Below are 19891 nucleotides of genomic sequence, written 5' to 3'. Positions count from 1 at the left end.
CAGGATTTGAGCCTAGGTCTTCTTCATTTCAAGACTGGTGCTCTATCTGCTATAGCCCATTGCCTCTCAGTGAGATACACTAATAGAAAATGGGAAAAATAGAAAATAGAAAATGTTTCTCTGAGAGAGACAAAGTGTCTTACTTGGATTATACATCTTTTAAGTATTAAGTATTGACTCCAAATTCAGTTTCTGACTCAAATTAATGTTCTTTCTACTATACTATTCATCTCAAGCAACATTAAGCATCTGTTAAGGTATCACCTCAAAAAACTGAATACAATCTAGTTATGGTCTTAGATTTACTTTACTGAATAAATATGTAAAATAATAGTCACCTAAAAATAAATTGTTACAACATATTTAAAAATAATTCTTAGAATTTTAAAGTACTCTGAAATCTAACTCATGTTATTAATTTATACCACAAAATCGTATTTCCTTAACAAAGTTAAGCTTTATGTAGTCTAAATTATCAAAATTAATGAGATTTTCCAAAACTTGCATAAACAACCCTAAACACCTTTAAATAACCTTTACTCTTTACCCTGTTTTCATAGGTCAAGGATTCAAAAGTTGAAAATTTGTCTAATGACTAACAGCTGGAGTCACTTATTTTACAATTGTTTAAACCCAACTGACCACACTAAAAAGTCAGATGAGGGACTAGGCTAGTCTTTTCCCTTTAAAAGTCACTTCCATTCTGAAGTTTTTTCTTTCAATTAAGCTTTTAAAAAAGTTAAATACAAGCATGTGAATTCTTAAAATGAGATTTTGTATTCTTCAGTTTCAAATCAATATAATTGTAAATGAAACATATATTTAGCTTGATGAAAACCCTAGAACAGAAAGAGGATGCAAGAACTCAACACTACACAGACACACAGAACACAGACACAGATACACACACAGACACACACACACATACATTACCCAATCTATGCCTTTTTCCAAGCCATTAAGAAAGACTAAATAGCATAGGACCAAGGACAAATTACTTGGTATACTCTATTGTAACTCTCACTGAATCATTAACAATGACTTTTTGAATCCAGTCATCCAGCTAATTCTGAATTCAACTGTTGTATATTCCCCACAAAAAAAAGAATATGAGATATTTTGTCAAAAACTCTGTTAACATCTAAGTAAACTGCATGCAAGCATTCCCCTCATCTACTAGTTTAGTAATCCTGTCAAAAAAGGAAATGACAGGGGCGGCTAGGTGGCCTAGGGGATAAAGCACCTGCCCTGGAGTCAGGAGTACCTAGGTTCAAATCCGGTCTCAGACACTTAATTACCTAGCTGTGTGGCCTTGGGCAAGCCACTTAACCCCATTGCCTTGTGCAAAAAAAAAAAAAAAAAAAAGGAAATGAGAATAGTACGGCAAAATGTTTTCTGGATAGTTCTTTGTAATCACCACTTCCCTTTCTATATGTTCATCAATCAACTCTTTAGAACACAGAATTTGGGGGGCGGCTAGGTGGTGTAATGGATAAAGCACTGGGCCCTAGAGTCAGGAGTACTGGGTTCAAATCCGGTCTCAGACACTTAATTACCTAGTTGTGTGGCCTTGGGCAAGCCACTTAACCCCATTTGCCTTGCAAAAAAACCTAAAACAAAAAACAAAAAACACCACAGAATTTGAGTATAATATGAAATCAGTTTGGAAAGATAGGTTAGTACCAAAGTCTGAAAAGCTTTTTAAATATCAACTTAAGGAACTTGTTTTTTTGTTTGGGAGGTAACAAGGAACCACTGAATCTTGACCAGGTGAGAGTCATGGTCAGATTTGTGCTTTAAGAATATACATTTAACAGGATGGATCAGAGACGGAAAAGGCTAGGAGAAAGACCAATTAGGTAACTATTGCAATAGTCTAGTTGAGAGGTAATAAGTAGTTGAAGGATGTTTCCAGTAACCGTGTAGGAAGATGGGTTGAAGCAGTGAAAAACAGAAGAGAAATTATTTAGGAAGCAAACTGATAACATCATAGATAAGAGTGCTGGACTTGGAATGACTGTAGTCAGTACCCATACCCTTGGGGCCCCTTGATCCTTCCCTCCCTTTAAGTGAAGGATGGACATTTGGCAGTTCCTCCCAGATTCTCCACTTAAGGAGGGTACTCAGGACAAGCCATTTATTGTATCATTTTGGGCTACACAATTCTGGATTTCATTATTCCCTGTAAACAGTACCTTTCTCCCCTATTCTGCTTCCTTTCTGTTGTCTTCTCCCATTAGATTATAAACTTCTTAAAGGTAGGGACTCTTTTGCCTTTTTAGAGAGAGAGAGAGAGAGAGAGAGAGAGAGAGAGAGAGAGAGAGAGAGAGAGAGAGAGAGAGACAGAGAGAGAGAGAGAGACAGAGAGAGAGACAGAGAGAGACAGAGAGAGAGAGACAGAGAGAGAGAGACAGAGAGAGAGAGACAGAGAGAAACAGAGGGAAACAGAGAGCTCATTCTTTGGCACATGGGTGCCTTGACCTCAGAATTTAGTGAGTTTTATCTGTTGGTTATGTTAACACATTCTTTTTCCCCTCTCCAGTTTCTTTGTCTAAAGCTATTTAATCAATTACTACATAAGCAATCCCTTGTCTTTATGCCATCAAATCCCTCAACTTTAGAAATTTAGCTTTGGATCCATATTTCTATTGTGATTCTTTATTAACCACAGCTTCTTAAAAGTAGATGATATAAGAAACCCATTCAAACTACTCAAATACCTAAAAAAAAAGCATCTTTTAATCAATCACAGAAAATACCTAGAAAAATAAATGGGGCAAATCAATCAATAAACATTTATTAAGAACTGTTGAGCACTGTGCTAAGTTCTAGGGATAAAAAAGAGGCAAGGGCCTGTTTAATAAGTCTTCCAATAACAACCAGTTAAGAATTAGGTCCCTAGAATATAAAAACTATCAGATGTGCCTTCTGGGGGGGGGGGGGAAGCAAGATTGGGGGAAAAAATTGTAAGATTAAAAAAAAAATAAAAAAATTTAAAAAAAGAATTAGTTTCCTTAATTTAGTTTATATTTACAAAGTACCTACTATCTGCATTGCACAATGATAACAGAGATTTGCATATAGTAGGTGCTAAATAAATGTTGAATTGAAGTATTATGACTATATATTTCCTGGAATATCTAAACCACTGCAATGTACCTACCATCATACCATCATATGCTAAAGGAGAGAGAGAGAGAGAGAGAGAGAGAGAGAGAGAGAGAGAGATCATTCACATCTCCCTCCCTCTGAGGCATCAACTCTACAGTTTTTCTCCACTTAGAAGATGGAAGGCCAATAAGGATTATTCACATGGTGAGTGAGGATACTGTATAAGGCACTTGAAATCATAGTAATCAAATAAGGAGGAGAAGCAGATCTAAGGAGAATTTTTTTTAATTATGAGGAATGTTAGTTTGCTAAATGGATAAGGTATAGGAGAAGAAAATTATCTCCATAGAATTCATTTCCTGGCCTTGGAACCCAGGAATAGAGCACTTATATAAAATGTTGAGACAAGGGATGAATTGATGCCTATGTAGTCTCTCTAGGATACAGTTTCCTAATCTGAAAAGTGAGAAAGTTGGACCCAAGTTAATCTTTCCAGCTCTAACATTCCATGGTCTTGGCATATTGGATTATTAATGGCAAAGGTACATGTGGGTGGGTGCATTAGAGGAGGTGGTTGGTGCAGCTTGAGGGATTCCAAAGACTCCTCTTAACACCTAAATAGCTCTGCTATTGGCCTAAAATATCTACTTTTAGATTCAGTCATTTGGGTTAAGGTCTGCATGTCACTGTTAAAATGCTAATATTTTACTGGCATGGGTGACATAAATTTCTCTGCAGACATTTCCCAAGGAAATGGGAAGGAGCATAGCCAATGTTTTCTTTTTCCAGGATTAAAGAGTAGACCAAAGAGGCCTAGATAAGACATTATAGTGGGAAGCCTTTGGCAGCATGAGAGAACTGAATATGTTGGAAGAGGTATATTAGAGGGGGAGGTCAATGAAACAGGGAAAGAGAGCACCTGAAAGGGAGGTGGGAGGCCACGGCAGAGAAACCTAGCCTACCTCACAATTCTTCCCAAATTGGCTCAGGCTGGTTGTGTTTCAAGGGGCTAAGTGAGACTCAAGAATCCAGACAACACAGCTGTGAGGCTACTCACATTTCTCCAAGCCTCCACCAAGAGTGTCCTTAAGGTTCTAGTATATGGATTAAGGCTTTCCTATTATAGAGGGCACACGATATATATATATATTTAAGTGGTAAAGGGAACACTGAGGGTCCCCAGGTTGTGTTGGTCGCAGGGTCAATTACAACTTGACTCTGAAAAATGGGTTTCAATCTGGCCCACATCAAGGTAGGGTGCTGCAGTTGAAAATGTGGTGTCAGTGGCATTCCTTTCTTTTTTTGGTTTCCAGTGCATTATTTCCTCTCTATGCAGTCAACCCCCAGGGTGTTGTCAGGACACCGACAGGACCTGCTTCCTGGGGTTGCCAAGCAAAGATGAGTGCAGCCTCCATTATTCACCGTGCAATAGTTGTGGCCTGTTGTAAGACAAAAATATATTCATTTTAGTATCAAGGGAAGTCACCTGAGTTGACAAAGAAAAATGTTAGCTATGATGTTAACAAGATAGCCTCTCTATTGAGTCATTTTTTTTGGCCTCTATGAACTTCATGATGCAATGAGTAAAGTAGACAGAAGGCTAACATTGAAGTTATGAAAAATTGGGTTCAAATCCTGCTCATTGACGCAGCTATAAGTGGCATAGATAGAGCACTAGTGCAGAGTGATCCCTCTCTTTCAACTTTACAGTCCTCATCTTAGTGTGGACTGAGCAGTCGCCGAAGAGAGAGAACTCGGTTCAAATCATACCTCAAGACAAAAGCTGTGTGACCCTGGGAAAATCACTTAACTTCTGTTTTGTCATCAGAAAAAATGGATTTTATGGCTTCTTCCAGCTCTAAATCTATGTGAGCTTGTTTAAGTCACTAAACTGTTCAATGTTTCAGGAAACTCTCAAAGAAGATACATCTGCGTTCCTAACTCACTTCAGTAAAAGAGAGATTCCATACCAGGGAGCTCACTCCATTAATTAAATCACAGGTTCTGATTTTTAGAAAAAGGATATTAAGACATGAAGCTGTTCAGGATGTTCAGAACTGCCTAAGTCTTTTCATTGGAACTCTCCTTCCTCATTTCTTTCTTGCATATAAACCAAATCCCAAGCCAGAAAACAAAATATAATGATCTGGTTTGCAAGCTGTTCAGATGAACAAAGCTCATCTCCCCCAAGTCTTCAGAACTCGGCTGGAAGGCTACTCCTTGTTGTGTCCAACTCTTCATGACCCCAGTTGCAATTTTCTTGACAGAAATACTGATTTTCTTTACAAATTTTCTTCAACTCATGAAAAACTAAGGCAAACAGGGGTAAGTGCCTTGCCCAAGAACACACAGCTATTAAATGTCTAAGATAGGATTTGAACTGAGCATTGTTTTTTTCTGAGGAAGGATACAAACTGAGCACTATATTTGTAGTGATTGACTTAGGTTGCTCAAAATCATGGACCTCCCAAAGATCTGAAAAGCTCTTCCTCATCACTGAGGAAGGGCACATCATGGGCACATCAACCCTGCCATGTACCCATCCAATCCCACTTTCTCCCTCATTCCTGCTTCAGTTTTACCTTCAGATTCAAAAGATTTGACAAACCTAGATTCCAACAGTGTCGGTGGTAGTTACCTTGGGGACATTGAGAAAAGGCTGTTGTTATGCCATACAGCCGTGTCTGTTTGTGAGGATGGAAGCTGTCTGTCTCTTTGGAAATAGCGAGATCCACTGCCACTACAGAATTCCTACCAGAAAGGAAACAAAACAAAATATTGTGTTTGTTCTGCAGGGAAACCTTTTTTGCAGATATGTTAGTTGTCAGAAGGATATTAGTAACTAAAGGTTATGGGCTCTCTTCTGAGGCGAGCACATATTCCTCCAGGTGGGGGGGGGGGGGTGAGGGCCTGGAGTTTCAAGCCTGGTGACAACTTCTTGGAGGTAAGAAAGGTTCAAACTACAATTCTCACCATTCCTCTCTGGCTTAAAATAAAGGTTCTCTAAATTCTTTGGGCAGCCATCTCCCTGCACTACCTTTGGGAGATGGGGTTAGTAAGTTTAGCAAGGGGCTTGAGGAAATACAGCTAATTAAAGTACTATGGTAAAGAAAAGTGACATCATTCATTCCAAATGGTGCAGGACCCCCATAGAGTAGATCAATAGCCTAAGGAAGCCTATTTTTGAAAATATGGGGAAATTCTGCTAACTAAAAGTATTTTGATGAAAAAAGTTGCTTCATTTTCACCCTCAAGGCATTTCCTCCTTTCTCTCTCTTCCTATCCTTCCCCCTCCTCCTGCCTTAGTCACTGACAACCCAGAGAGTAGGGGAAAAGTTTCTCAGAAGACCCAACTCTGGGCCAAATGGACAGATGGGAAGGTCTTTGGCTGCAAACACAGCAAGGGCTTCAAGACTGTAACAGCTGACGTACGTCTTCCAGTCTGTGTAATACAAATTCTTCCCATAGCTTGTAACGGCAAAAGGATACTGGGGCCCTTCAAGGATCTTGCGCTGGCTGGGATGACTAGGGTTCATGCATTCCACCCGATTGGTGCCTGTGTAGAAAGAAAACAATTTGTTCTTTGTACATGAAAAATGGCCCTTTTGTGTCAAAAACAGAGCATGGGTGAGAAAGAGTCAGTGTTATAAATGACATGACTTGGTGATTAAATTCAACTTTTAAAAAAATGTATTTTTCTCAGCTTTCTCTGACACAGTTTTCTTTTTCTTTCATATACACATGCCTTTTCTGGAGTAGGCCATTTTAATTTCCAGTAATTGCTAGCAATCACAGCAGCAATTCATATTTTTGTAGCAATTTGCTGTTTATCAGGTACTATAATCCTATGCAACAGGTGGTGTAAAAGTCAATAGCAGTTGATAACTACCAACTAATAGGATTTTGAAAAAGTGATCTCCTAGATCAATGTGTAAAACTGGTACCATTTATAAAGACATCTTTTTTTTTTTTTAAATCAGAGGAGATCCAGCCTTGGATTTTCTTGGTGGACTCAGATCTACCTCCTATTTGAGGAATGGGAGTGATGGACTCCTTCTCCCCTTCCTGGCTAATTTGTTCTCTAGAACATGACTGAGAATAAAAACCAAGCAAAAAAAAACTCAACTTAATTGGTGATGAGATCCTTACCTGTCTCTGTTTATAGTAGTTTGAGAATTAGGTTGCTGCTAGGAATCTTTTAAAAAGAATAATAAACTCTGACATATTCTTGGTCAGGAAACTAGATAGTACAGTGGATAGAGAACTGGACTTGTAGTCAGGAAGATCTGAGTTTGAATCTCAATTCAGACACTTACTAGATTCAGACATAACAACCTTGTTGTGAGGATCAAATAAGATAATATGTATATATGTGTGATATAGATATGCCTATAATTTTGCAAACCTTAAAATGCTTTAGAAATGCCTGTTTAAAAAAGTTTAGTCTCTTCTGGTGATGTGTTTGTAAAGGTTCTTGAATGATTGCATGTTTGAAGTTCCTAGTCCCTCTCTTTGTTTGTAGATTCTCCTGAAGTACACCATCCAAACCAAGGACCAGCACTGGACTGTGTTTCTAAAGGGATTCAAGTTACCTGCATCTACCCAGCATAATAGTGAACTGTAAGTATCAAAAGTCAATCCATTGGGCAATCCCAGGTCATCTTTCACAAGGATCCTTCTATTGGTTCCATCCATGTAGGAAGTTTCTATCTTAGGACTTTCTCTGTTCCAATCTGTCCAATAAAGGTTTCTAGAAAAGGAAAGAAGTCAATGGGAAAGAGGAAAGAAGAAAACAAAGGAATATTGAAGTAATAATGAAAGAATTTTTTAAAAGGAGACTAAGGTTAAAAAAATATCAGTAGATATTAAATAAATCATGGGATAAAATGAACAGGTTGGGAATAAGAAAATGGGGAAGGGATAACTTCAACTTTTCAAAGTTTATATTTTCTCCCTCATGCTATTTGGACCAGTTAATTTAAGAACAAACTTATTCCATAATCTGAGCTGATATATTACCAGTAGAGCTAATTTCAAAATCATTCATTACATATAATCAATATATAGTACAATAACCCAGAATGCAATGCAAGTTTTTTTGGGAAAGGCAGTGAGAAAATGAAGGTATAAATATGGGCTCAAACAGGGCTAGGGGGCAATGATACTTACAAAGAGGTCCACTATATTTTAGGGGAAAGAAAACTGACTCTAGTGAGATCCATAAAGTCCAAATTATACAATAAATGAAGATAAAATACTGTTTGAGAATGTTGTACTGTTTAATATTCAAAAGAGCAATAACGATAACAACAACAATGACCATCACTAGTGATGAATGGGAACCCCATGTAAAAGTTCTGGAGCTGTCCATCTTAATCTCTCTTCTAATATTATTCATATTCAATACAAGTGAGGAATATGATACTTCCAACTTGTAAACTTATAAAGATAGCTAGTGCATGGGATTTCAGCAGAACTATGCAGTGTGGACATATTACATCTGAGTCATGATACATAGGGTTTCTACTTACTAGGGTTTAGTCTACTAAATAGAGTTTCTGCAAAAATGGAAAATTCTAGGAGAAAAACAAATTTTCTTAAGAGTATCAAGTATTTCCATGAGTCTTATATTTAGGAAGGGAAATAAGAGTTTTCTATCTGAAAATATCCGAGAGAGACATACACATTTATACAAACAAAAAATACCCTCTAACAGAATCTGTTATGATGCCTCTGGGGTTCACGAGATCTGTCTCAAAGAGAACTCGGCGTTGGCTGCCATCAATTTTTGCTACTTCTATTCGATCCAGTTGAGAATCAGTCCAAAAAATATTGCGACCTAGATGATCAAGAGCAAGTCCTTCTGGACTTCCAAGATCTAGAATCAAACATAGAGAAATCACATATGACCTTCATAAAATAGATTTATTGGACAAAATAGGTAAGATTATGTCCACTTAATAATAACACATGCAGTTAACAATTTTACCACTTCCATAAGCTCACAGTTTGAAAGTAAAATCTTGGTTGCTTATGAGAAGTATGTTGATAAACTTTTAAATATATACATGATATTCTTTTAAGTTTAATCTAAGTTTAGACAACCAATAAAATAATAAAGCTCTGATTTATAGTGTTTGCCTATTTCTGAGGTTTAAATGAGCACACTGAAAATTTAACAATTGTCTCTCGCCTAACAGTACAAGGGGGGACTCATACAGTCTTTCAGAAAACCCCAAATAACAAGTTCATTTATTTTAGACTGTGAGAGGGGAGCAAAGGGAAGCAAATCTCGACCAGTGATTTTATTGGTAAAAATAAAACTCCCAATGTGGAAACTCTACAGATCAGCAATTTGCTTATAATTTAGGAGGACACACTGAGATGTTAAGTGAGTTTCCCAGGAATACAGTCAGTTGTATCAGAGGTAATCTGTCTGACTCTAAGACCAGTTCTAATCTATAACATCATATCTAGAGTTCATTCATTTATCCCTGGAAAACACTTTAAATTAACACAAAGAAGCAAAATTTGATGTAAGCAGTATCTTCAGCATTTATAATTGTATATACCAGTCCATATTTATTAAGAGAAATGCATATGTTAAGCCCATTGGTCTTTACCAACCTCTAGCTTGTCTATTTTCAAATTCATTTTTGATGCTAAGCCAATCGCCAAATCTTATGTTATGATATTTCAATGCTATATAGAAACACTCCACTTGAAATTGAGGCTATCATCCTTTCTTTTCATTTGATGATTTGAATTCAATGAATATGAGGAATTAAGAGAAACATGGGAAAACATTCATGAACTTACTCAGGGAGAAGAATCTATAAGATGAAAACAATAAACAATGACTGCAATAATATAAATGATAAAAGTGCCAAGAGGCAGCTCTATTTAAATTGATTGCAGATTAAGAGGCAGGTAGGTAACATAGCAGATAAGAGCTGAACTAAATTCTGAAAGATCTGAATTCCAATCTGGTCTCAGATATTTACTAACTGTATGACCCTAGGCAAGTCACTTAGCTTCTACTTGTCTCATTCTCCTTATCTGTAAAATGAGGATAATAATAGGCTCTACATCCCTGGATTTTTATAGATATCAAATGAAATAATATTCTTTGCAAACATTTAAGCAATATACAAATGATAGCTATTTTCCTAGAGGGTATGACAGTATAGACTGCCAAGTTTAGGGTCAGGAAGATCTGGGTTCAAAATCTATCTTTCTGATTTACTAGCTATTAAGTCATTTAATCATTTGGAAAATCAGAGTCTTCAGATACCAAAAGAGAGAATTAAACTAACAAATGCCTTTTAAGTTGACTTTGCTTCACTGTTTTTGTTTGTTATAAGGTAGGGTTCAATCAGGAGTATATTGTGAAATAACAGTTATGTAGGGAACAAGTCAGTAACACAATCTTTAAAAAAAAAAAAAGTACAATTACCTAGCTGTGTGACCTGGCCAAATCACTTAACCCCACTACCTTACAAAAATAATTTAAAAAAGAAAGTATAGCTGAGGGGGGAAAACCCCCCACTACCATAATAAGAATTTGTTCTCTAATGTCCCCTATGGTGTTTTTTCCTTTTATTCAGGTCTCCTACCTGGGTGATCTGGGGAAGTGAAGTAGTCAGCACAATGCTTAATTCAGTAAGTATTAACTTTCATTAAATTTTAAAGAATCCAAACATTAAGGCTGCTGCCCCCAGCCTTTCTCCCCTCAGATTTCTAATGGGAATCATGCCATTACATGTTGGGAGACATCAAAGCCACCTCAGACCCCCTCCCAGAGGAAGTTCATTAGGAATGAAAAACTTCAGTGGGGGCAAAGTCTTTTTAATTCAAAGGAAAGTACGGATTTGTAAAGTATTAAAATATTTCACATGTCCCTGGAGGCAAAGCGAAGGGGAGGCTGACCTTTTGAGGTCATGTCCCACCCTTTGATTCCATGAGACAGGATCAGAATAAATCACTGTGGGGTAAATTTGGAATGAGTCCATCCTGCGTGGGCTATGTGAGATACTCAGAGTATATATATGCTCACATTGTTGGGGTGGGGAGAGGAGGGACTCTTAAGAGCTTAATATTTTTATAGGCTGCTTGATGAAGTCCCAGAGGGAGCTTCACATCTCATTATCTCATCAGTGAAAATCTTGGTCCTAATTCAAACTCCAAGAAAATTCAGGCCCCCTAGGGAAAAGCACTATGGTGCTGAGATCTGGAAAATGTCAACCAGCATGCAAGTTGGATAGAATGGCAGCAAGGCTGCAAATTTTGTATTACTTGTGCATGTTTAAATTAAAAAAAAATAATAGCAATAATGATGTTTAGAATGATCTGGTTGGAACTTTAAATAAAGAATGCTGAATATGAGTGAACCCAACAACAAAAACAGCAATATTTAAGTACCTACTAGATGCCAGGTCCTGGAGATACAAAGAAAAACAAAAGACAGTCCTTGCTCAGGAGTAGTTTACAGGTTAATGGGGGAATCACCACATAAACAACTAAGTACAAACAAGGTTTCTACAGGATAAATTGGAAATAATCAATAGAGGGAGGGCACAAGAATTAGAGGGACAGGAAAAAAAAAGCTTCTTGTAGAAAGTGGAATTTTATCTGGGACTTGAAGAAAATCAGAGTATAATAATTAGGCAAAGGGAAAAGGCAAAAAAAGCCTTCAACCTATATCAAGCATCAACCTGTAAATGTTGAAGTTTCTTTACTTTTGAATAATAGCTTACTTAGTGATTTTTCTTCTCCAAAAATCAGATGGAATTGGGTTTCTTTCATTCAGTGTTTTGGCAGTAAGTAGGCTTTTGCTGGGAATGTTTCTGACTGTGCAGAATTGTCTTGGATGATTATCAGATCCAAGAGCAACAGGAAATAGCTGACACTGACCTACTAGCCTAGCCTAGCCTAGCCTAACTCACTGAGTTTTGATCTCAAAATGAAGATAATAGTCACAGCACTTTGGGAAAAAGAACGACTGGATAAATGCAAAATGGCATCTGGAAAGCTTCTACTCATCAACCTAATCATGGTGGGGGGGGGAACAGCAATAGTCTTTTTGACAACAGAGTTTTATAGAAAAGAACTCAGTGACTATATCCACAGCCAAACTCATTTAATTCAACTTTAATTCCGGCCACATTAACCTCTGGCAAAGTCAACCAAAGGGAAAAAGCCCAGGGGTCTACTTAAAAAGTGCTGGGACCTTTTCATAATAGGAATGGTCAGCAAAATGTCAAATTGGAAACTGGAGAGCTATGCTCTATATCATGATAGGAGAAACAATAACCAGGAGCCCATTTTTTAAGGCATGCTATTGTAATTTAGGAGTTCATGTTGGAAGCAAAATGATTTTCTATCATATTATACTTCAGATTATAGATCAAATCTCAAAACCAATTCCATTTCAATTCTTCTCTTTTGGATGAAAATGCCTCTAAGTCCAGCTAATGTCCCATTTATTTCATGCAATAGTCTAGACATGAAAACTTGTTAGCAATGACAAGATTTACACAGACCTATAGATTGCACTGTGATAGAATCTGTCCTGGTTTAGTGAAAAGTATATTGGATATAGAGTGGGAAGGCTTGTGTTTCAAATCTGTCTCGATCAGCTACCTGACCTGTGTGACCTTGGGCAAGTTACTTAACCTTTCTCTTTGCACCTTGGTTTTCTCATCTGTGAAGTGGAAGATTAGGAAGAGGAAGGGAGACTTCAAAGACACTATAGAATAGTAGATTTTTGCATGGTGTGATATGGAAACTGAACCAGTTAATAAAGTTAATTAACCAGCCCAATAAAGAAATTATCCTCCATGGTCTCTGAAATGCCATCCAGTTCCAACTCTATGTTCCTATGAACTGCCTAGGATCAGGTGCATTTTCAAAGGGAACTCCTGAAGCAAATTGGCTATAGAATGATAGTTGAGACCATGGACCTAATGCATTTGATTGTGAGAAGCTATCTCCACTTATACCACACCATGGAGGTAGAGACAGATCTGTCCTGTTTCCTAGAAACCATAGAAACGAAACGAATGAATAAAAGAAAGCATTTCCCACCTTGTTTGATGATGGTTGTTGGCTCCCCACCATAAAGGCTGGCTTTCCCAATGGCAGGCTCACTTATATCTGTCCAATAAACCACCTTATCCACACAGTCAAAAGCAAGTGCAATAATAACTTTATCCTGTAAGTGAACACAAGCTGTTATAGAGCTATAAGCACATTTTCTTGAAGGGTAAAGTTTGCACCAAAAAATAATGAAGTAGGGGCAGCTAGGTGGTGCAGTGGATAGAGCACCGGCCCTGGAGTCAGGAGTACCTGAGTTCAAATCTGGCCTCAGACACTTAATAATTACCTAGCCGTGTGGCCTTGGACAAGCCACTTAACCCCATTGCCTTGCAAAACCTAAAAAAAAAAAAGTAATGGAGTCTAACCCCACAAGAAGCTCTGATGAAATCCCTAATGTGACACTTAACACAGTCAGTCAATTACTAGGCAGCCTTTGGAAGGATCTCGAATACTTCCTTCATTTGTAGTCTTCTGTGGTACAGCTCATGTTCATCATACCAGTAATGCTGATGTTTTTAAAAAAATCCTCCCCACCAGTCAAATTTTTATTGGTCCCACTCAGATGTATCCATTTCATAATTTCCTTATCATTTCTCCATAGTAAGAAAATACAAATATTTACTCCCATTTAATTCACCATAAATTTTCTATGCAACATTAGGCAACACTTTGTAGAGGAATTCTTTATTTGATCTTAGAGTTAGAAGTCCTGAATTCAAATGTCAGCTCTGCTAGTAAGAACCTCTTGGAGCAAGTCATTTAACTTTTCTGAGTCTCAGTCATCTCTATAAATTGGGGATAATATTATAGTCTGTTTAAGGTTGTAGGGGAATGAAAAATGAATGACATGGTCCTTTCCATCAAGAGAGTTTTATCATCTGGTAAGGGGCAAGATTCCATTAATTGCCATGGAAAAGAATTTTCTTCATATTATCCTAAAACAAACATCCCTCCTCATATAAAAGAACTCTACTCTTGATCAGGTTTGTCTATTCTACATGAAGTCCCAACTAAACAAACCCCTTTGAGTTCTGTAGTTATCAATTTTCTACTTGACCAGACATTAAGGAATGTTAATCTCTTTAGAGATACTTGTGTCAATGACTCAGAAGAAAATCTAATATTGTTTCATTAGACACCTGATGCTATTTCTGGTAAGTCAGTGAAAGGCTTAACTCATTTAGAAACGTAGGCATATGAAAAGGTCAGCTTTGCCGAATACATAACACACACACACACACACACACACACACATACACACAGAAGCTGCTGAGCATTTATATTCTGTAAGGAAGCACTGGGGTGGTAGGAGGAGTAAATTAACCCCAAAAATGGCCACATAGAATTTAATGGGGCTTGGGTTCCTCACTCATATACCTTCATTTCAATCTCTGCCCCTTGTGACTTCTTTCCAGTTTCTGCCTCCATGACTCTAGCTGGAAGAACTTTTTATTCATCAAAGGGAATTTTCCAAATTGTCATGTTCTGATATCAACTACTTCTTGTATGACAGATGATAAAAAAAATGAGGGGGAATATAGATGGCACAGTGAATACAGCAATGGCCCTGTAATCAGGAGAACCTGAGTTCAAATCCTGTCTCAGATACTTAATAATTACCTAGCTATGTGAACTTGGGCAAGTCACTTACCTCCATTGCCTTGCCAAAACAAACAAAACAATGAAGAGGAAGAGAGTACCTTCTTTTGAGGAATTTATATTTTAAAAAAGACAACAAATATAAATAGAAACTCATATCTAACTATTAATTGTAAAACTGTAAAAAAATTGCAGCTATTTTTGGATTCTCTCTCATTTTTCTTTTGCAATAAAAAAGAAAGAATGGAAGAATAATTATAGTAAAGAGAAGTAACTGTGTAGCTACATAAGATCAGTAAAAGAGGAGAAAAGAAGAAAGAATGAGGGGGAAACAAGAAGAATATGATTATATTCATGTGAAATAAATGGATTAGTTATAAACAAGCAAAAGAAGTATTCTAATGAAAGTTAACTGTTCATGTTTTTCTGAGCTAAATACAACCAAAATGTTTGCTTGCCTACTCCCCTTCTATCCTCTCTCCCATCCTTCCCTGGTGATCACTACTTCCCACTACATATACTTTTCTTCCCTTTGCTTCAGAGACAATATTCTCTGATAACTCCTGATACTTCCTTCTCTGTCTCCTTCATGACTTTGTGTTCTCTTTCTAAACACTCATATTGGGTGTTTCCCAGAGCTCTATGCCTCACATTCTCTCCCATGATAAGCTCATTCCTTCAATGTTTTCAGCTACCTTTTTTTTTTGTTGATAGTACATAATGATCTAGAGCTAAAAAACCATCTCAGATGATCTGTGATCCCAACTTCCTTATTTTAGAGATTATGGAGACACCTATGTAGATAAGAGTCAAGTCACAAGATTTGATCTCTTTTCTCTATTCCAACATCACATCAAACAGTCCAAAAGCATTGATTTAGTACCTACTATGAAGTCATACATCAATGACTATCTATAGGACATCATTTACAGGACATACCTCCAGCATCCTAAAACTCAACATTTACAAAATTGACACATCTCTATCTTCCTTATTGTCTTTCCCCTGAGAAATATTCCATATTCAGACCCCATTAATCTAACACCACCACACACTTGGTCTCCTTTATTCAAAAAATAATGAATCACACCAATCAGCATTTATTAATCACTTACTAATGTGCTGGGCAACATATTATCTTTGTTTTGTTTTTTCTTCTCCTCATCTTTCATATTCAATGAGTGACCAAGTATCTCAATTCTATGCTACATATCTCACCTTGTCCCTTTCTCTTTGCTCCCAATTACCATCACCCTTTAATATTTCATTACCATCAATAATACCTTCTTCAAGATCTTTATAGTAGGCATCTCATTGTTTTTTTTTTTTAACAGGGTTACTAAATAGATTAGATTGGGTTGATGCTATAATAATATACTGGCATTTTAGCAAAGTACTGACAAAGTCTCTCCTTGTGGACAAGGTGGGTTCATATTGAAAAAAATTCTTTGTTAATAGTTAAACTTCATGTGAATAATTTGAGCAGAATAATGGAAACAAAAATCAGCTGCCCAAAGGTTGAGGAGTAATGAGGAAGAAGAAGCAGGGAATATCCTCTACTTTTAGGTGAAGCATACTTTTCTAACTTAGACATATGAATAATCCATAGATATTATGTCAGGTTTTTTGGCTAGTATATTGGGAAGGAAGACAGAAAATTTGGTCTTCTAGATATCACTCAATATTTGATTCTTTCTAAAAAAAAGAAAGTTAATAACCAGTATTTATTCCTGAAACATAAAAAAAATCTAAAACAAAAAAATTAGTTTTTATGCCTCTGAAAAGTGTGAGCACACAAAGTCAAGTTGATATTATAAAATGAATCACTTAATATTTGGGAAGGAAAAAAGCAAATGCAATAGAAACATGGAAATAAGGTCACATAAACTCAGAGCCCAAGCTGAATGTACTATAAAAGGATATTTTTTTCAGGATCTGGTTCATATTATTCTATCAACTTACTTGTTTCTAGTAGTAGCCATCTCTATGGTGGGGGAAGAGAGGAGGGGGAAGTAGGGAAGAAAAAAATTTACATGATAATTTTGTTGTATATTTGAAAGGATTAGCAAGTTGTGCATAGCAGATTTAGAAGTTCATATGTAATCATCTTTTTTATTGTATTATATTATTTTTGTTTTATTCCATAAATTAAAAATAATTATTTTTTTCAAATGGACAATAGAAGAAGCCCAAAACTGTCTCAGAGGGGAGCCTTATAACCAGCCTTAAAAGTTGGGTAAAGGCCACATACTACTTATCCTCATTCTAGCAACAGGAAACTGAATCAGAGCAACTTCCTAAAGATCGCATGCAGTGAAAATTGCATTAGAGCCTTGGAAAGAATTCTGGTCTTTATCTAACTAGACCACACTGTTTCTCCAAGTCTATTCCAAAGCAGATGTTATGATCAGATGCAACAGTTATGTACTTACAGGGACATGAAGTAAAGCCTTGGCCTCAGATTTCTTCATATTATTTCCTTCTAGTGGGAGACGCTCTATTTTCCCAGTCTGGGCAAAGAGTAAGTGAGTCCCAGGGGGAAGAGGAATTACAGCTGGAGGAACCGAAGGTCCAGGGTGAACTGGAGGAGCAACTGTGCTCAAACCTAGGTGAAAGAAGGTAATAATTAGTTCCAATTAGAGAGTTCAAGCAAATAGACCATCTTAGAAGAATGACAAAGGCAGAAGATAGCAAAAAAAGAAAAAAGTCTACAGTTAACAGTAGAAATTTATTTATTAAGAAGATATAGGGGTGGCTAGGTGGCACAGTGGATAAAGCACCAGCCCTGGAGTCAGGAGTACCTGGGTTCAAATCCGGTCTCAGACACTTAATAATTACCTAGCTGTGTGGCCTTGGGCAAGCCACTTAACCCCATTTGCCTTACAAAAAAAAAAAAAAAACAACAAACCTAAAAAAAAAAGATATAGCAATGTATGAGCTGAACATAAAAGGAAAATTGGAAAAGATGACCTGGTTTGCTTCTGGTTGAGTTATAAAGGAATATGAATCGATAAAGAATATCAGTGGGATCAATGAGAATTGGATTTAGAGGATCTGGATTCAAATCTTGACTCTGATAATAAGGGTGACCTTAGACAACTCACTTAACCTACCTAGCTGTTTGTTTCCCAACTGTAAAAAGAAGGGGCTGAATCTAGGATCACTTATAGTTTTAGACCTATGATCCTATGATTTCCATGAAAAGTATGATTTATGGAAGTTATAGTACTAGGGCTGGCAACATCAGAATAACTTTTTTCTGCATTAAAAGATTCAACTCCAAGCAAGAACAAGTAAACTATATAGTCAGGAGCTGATCATCCAGTTTTCAAGATAGCTAGGTCTCCAAGGTTTTTTACTCTTTCCAACTACTACTCAACTTGGTAATGTCATGAAAGCATTTAACAGAAAGAAAAAGAAAAATTAAATTGGTGTTTATTACTTAAGACTTTTGGTAAAGTGTTTGGTGTGGGACCAGGATGAGAATAGTACTTCATGAGAAGTTCTGGATTGTCAGGACATACTATGTATTTTTTTATGTTATTACAGATAACTAAAGATCAACTTTACTGGCTTTCAGTAATTGGAATTTCATTTATGACAGAATCAAGGTAGCTGAGAGCTAAAATGGTTCTAAATTTCCATTTCCCTTAACTTAGAAAGTAAAAAAAGTCTGGCTTAAGTTTAAGAGTCTAGACTTCAGTTCAACATCACAGTGGCACAGTTGGGACTCAATGCAGGTCTCATGATCACAGGTACTTAATGACACTTCACCATTGTATTATGAATTCAAGCTCATTGGGAACTTTTATATCTTTACTTTATCCTTGGAAAATCTACCTAGCTTCTTAAAGGTCTTAGGACACAAATAAAAACGAAACAAATGACCCCAAATCACCTCCTAAGATTCTACAACTGCTAATTCTCATTCATCTGAGCAAGCAAGGCATCAGGTGAAGGTCTCAACCAGGCTCTAAAGATCCACAAATTCTGATCAGAGTTTACTGAGATCAGAGTTGTTGATAAGCCAGTAGTAGAAGAAAATTTGAAAACCAAGAGCCTTTAGTTTCTGAAAGTTCACACCAGGGAGCCCCTAGCATGAATACAGTCACTAATCCCTATTACAATGAAGAAAAAGGGTCAGAGAGTTGAACAACTAAAAACAGGGACTAAAATCCTTTAATCCATTAGCTAAATGGCATACTGAGGACAGGAACACTTAAAATTTTAGATCATTTTATGTTTGAAATTTTTTTGAGACAGAATGAGGATTGATATATTTATGCAGAGCAGTAATTCTTTTTTAAAAAATTATTTATTTAGCTTTTTATTTTTCCCCAGATATATGTAAAAACAATTTTTAATGTTCATTTTTAAAACTTTGAATTCCAAATTCTTTCCCTTCCTCCTTGCCCATTGCCCCTCCCCCACTGAGAATGCAAGCAATTTGATATAGGTAATAAATGTGTAGTCATGCAAAACATTTCCATAATAGTCATGTTGTGAGAAAAAACACAGTTCTCCTTCTCTTCCAAAAAAGAAATCTCAAAAAAATAAAGAAAATTATGGTTCAATCTTTTGAAAACCAATTTGCTCTTTTTTCTGGGGGTGGATAGCATTCTTCATCAAAAGTCCTTCAGAGTTGTCTTGGATCATTGCATTGCGGAGAAAAATTAAGTCACTCAACAGCTGATCATCCTACAATCTTGCTGTTACTATGCACACAGTACATTTCACTTTACTTCAGCTCATGTAAGTCCTTCCAGGTTTTTCTGAGAACATCCTGTTCATCATTTTTTATAGCAGAATAGCATTCCATCATAATATGGAAGGGGGGAAGGCAAGGGGAAATGAGGGAACCTTCACTCTCATCAGAAATGGCTTAGAGAGGAAACAGCATACACACTCAATAGGGTATAGACATCTAGAGTATAAAGGAGAGGGGGGATGGAGGTGATAGAGGAGAGGGTAGATCATAGGAGAGAATAGTCAGATATAATACATTTTCTTTTTTTACTTTTTGCAAGGTGCTGGGATTGGATGGCCTGTCTGGGACCATGGCGCCAGGTAGTTGCTAAATCTC

The 19891-nt window shown here is 36.8% G+C and overlaps 1 protein-coding gene across 1 annotated transcript in view; it reads right to left on the bottom strand.

Moving 5' to 3' along the window:
- Positions 1–2275: 2275 nt before the first annotated feature.
- Positions 2276–19891, bottom strand: part of NID1 (nidogen 1) — a 111051-nt gene continuing 93435 nt past the window's right edge. Inside the window, exons 14-20 of the mRNA XM_074222961.1 lie at positions 17241–17413; positions 13198–13324; positions 8818–8989; positions 7704–7861; positions 6544–6667; positions 5750–5862; positions 2276–4550 (exon numbers count right to left, since the gene is read on the bottom strand). Of these exons, the coding sequence (XP_074079062.1) occupies positions 4429–4550; positions 5750–5862; positions 6544–6667; positions 7704–7861; positions 8818–8989; positions 13198–13324; positions 17241–17413 (989 nt within the window). The 3' untranslated portion in view covers positions 2276–4428. The remainder of the gene's footprint in view (positions 4551–5749; positions 5863–6543; positions 6668–7703; positions 7862–8817; positions 8990–13197; positions 13325–17240; positions 17414–19891) is intronic.

The sequence above is a fragment of the Macrotis lagotis genome, chromosome 2 (assembly GCF_037893015.1).
Source record: "Macrotis lagotis isolate mMagLag1 chromosome 2, bilby.v1.9.chrom.fasta, whole genome shotgun sequence".
Taxonomy (NCBI): Eukaryota; Metazoa; Chordata; class Mammalia; order Peramelemorphia; family Peramelidae; genus Macrotis; species Macrotis lagotis.
This window is presented reverse-complemented; position numbering and strand designations above follow the sequence as displayed.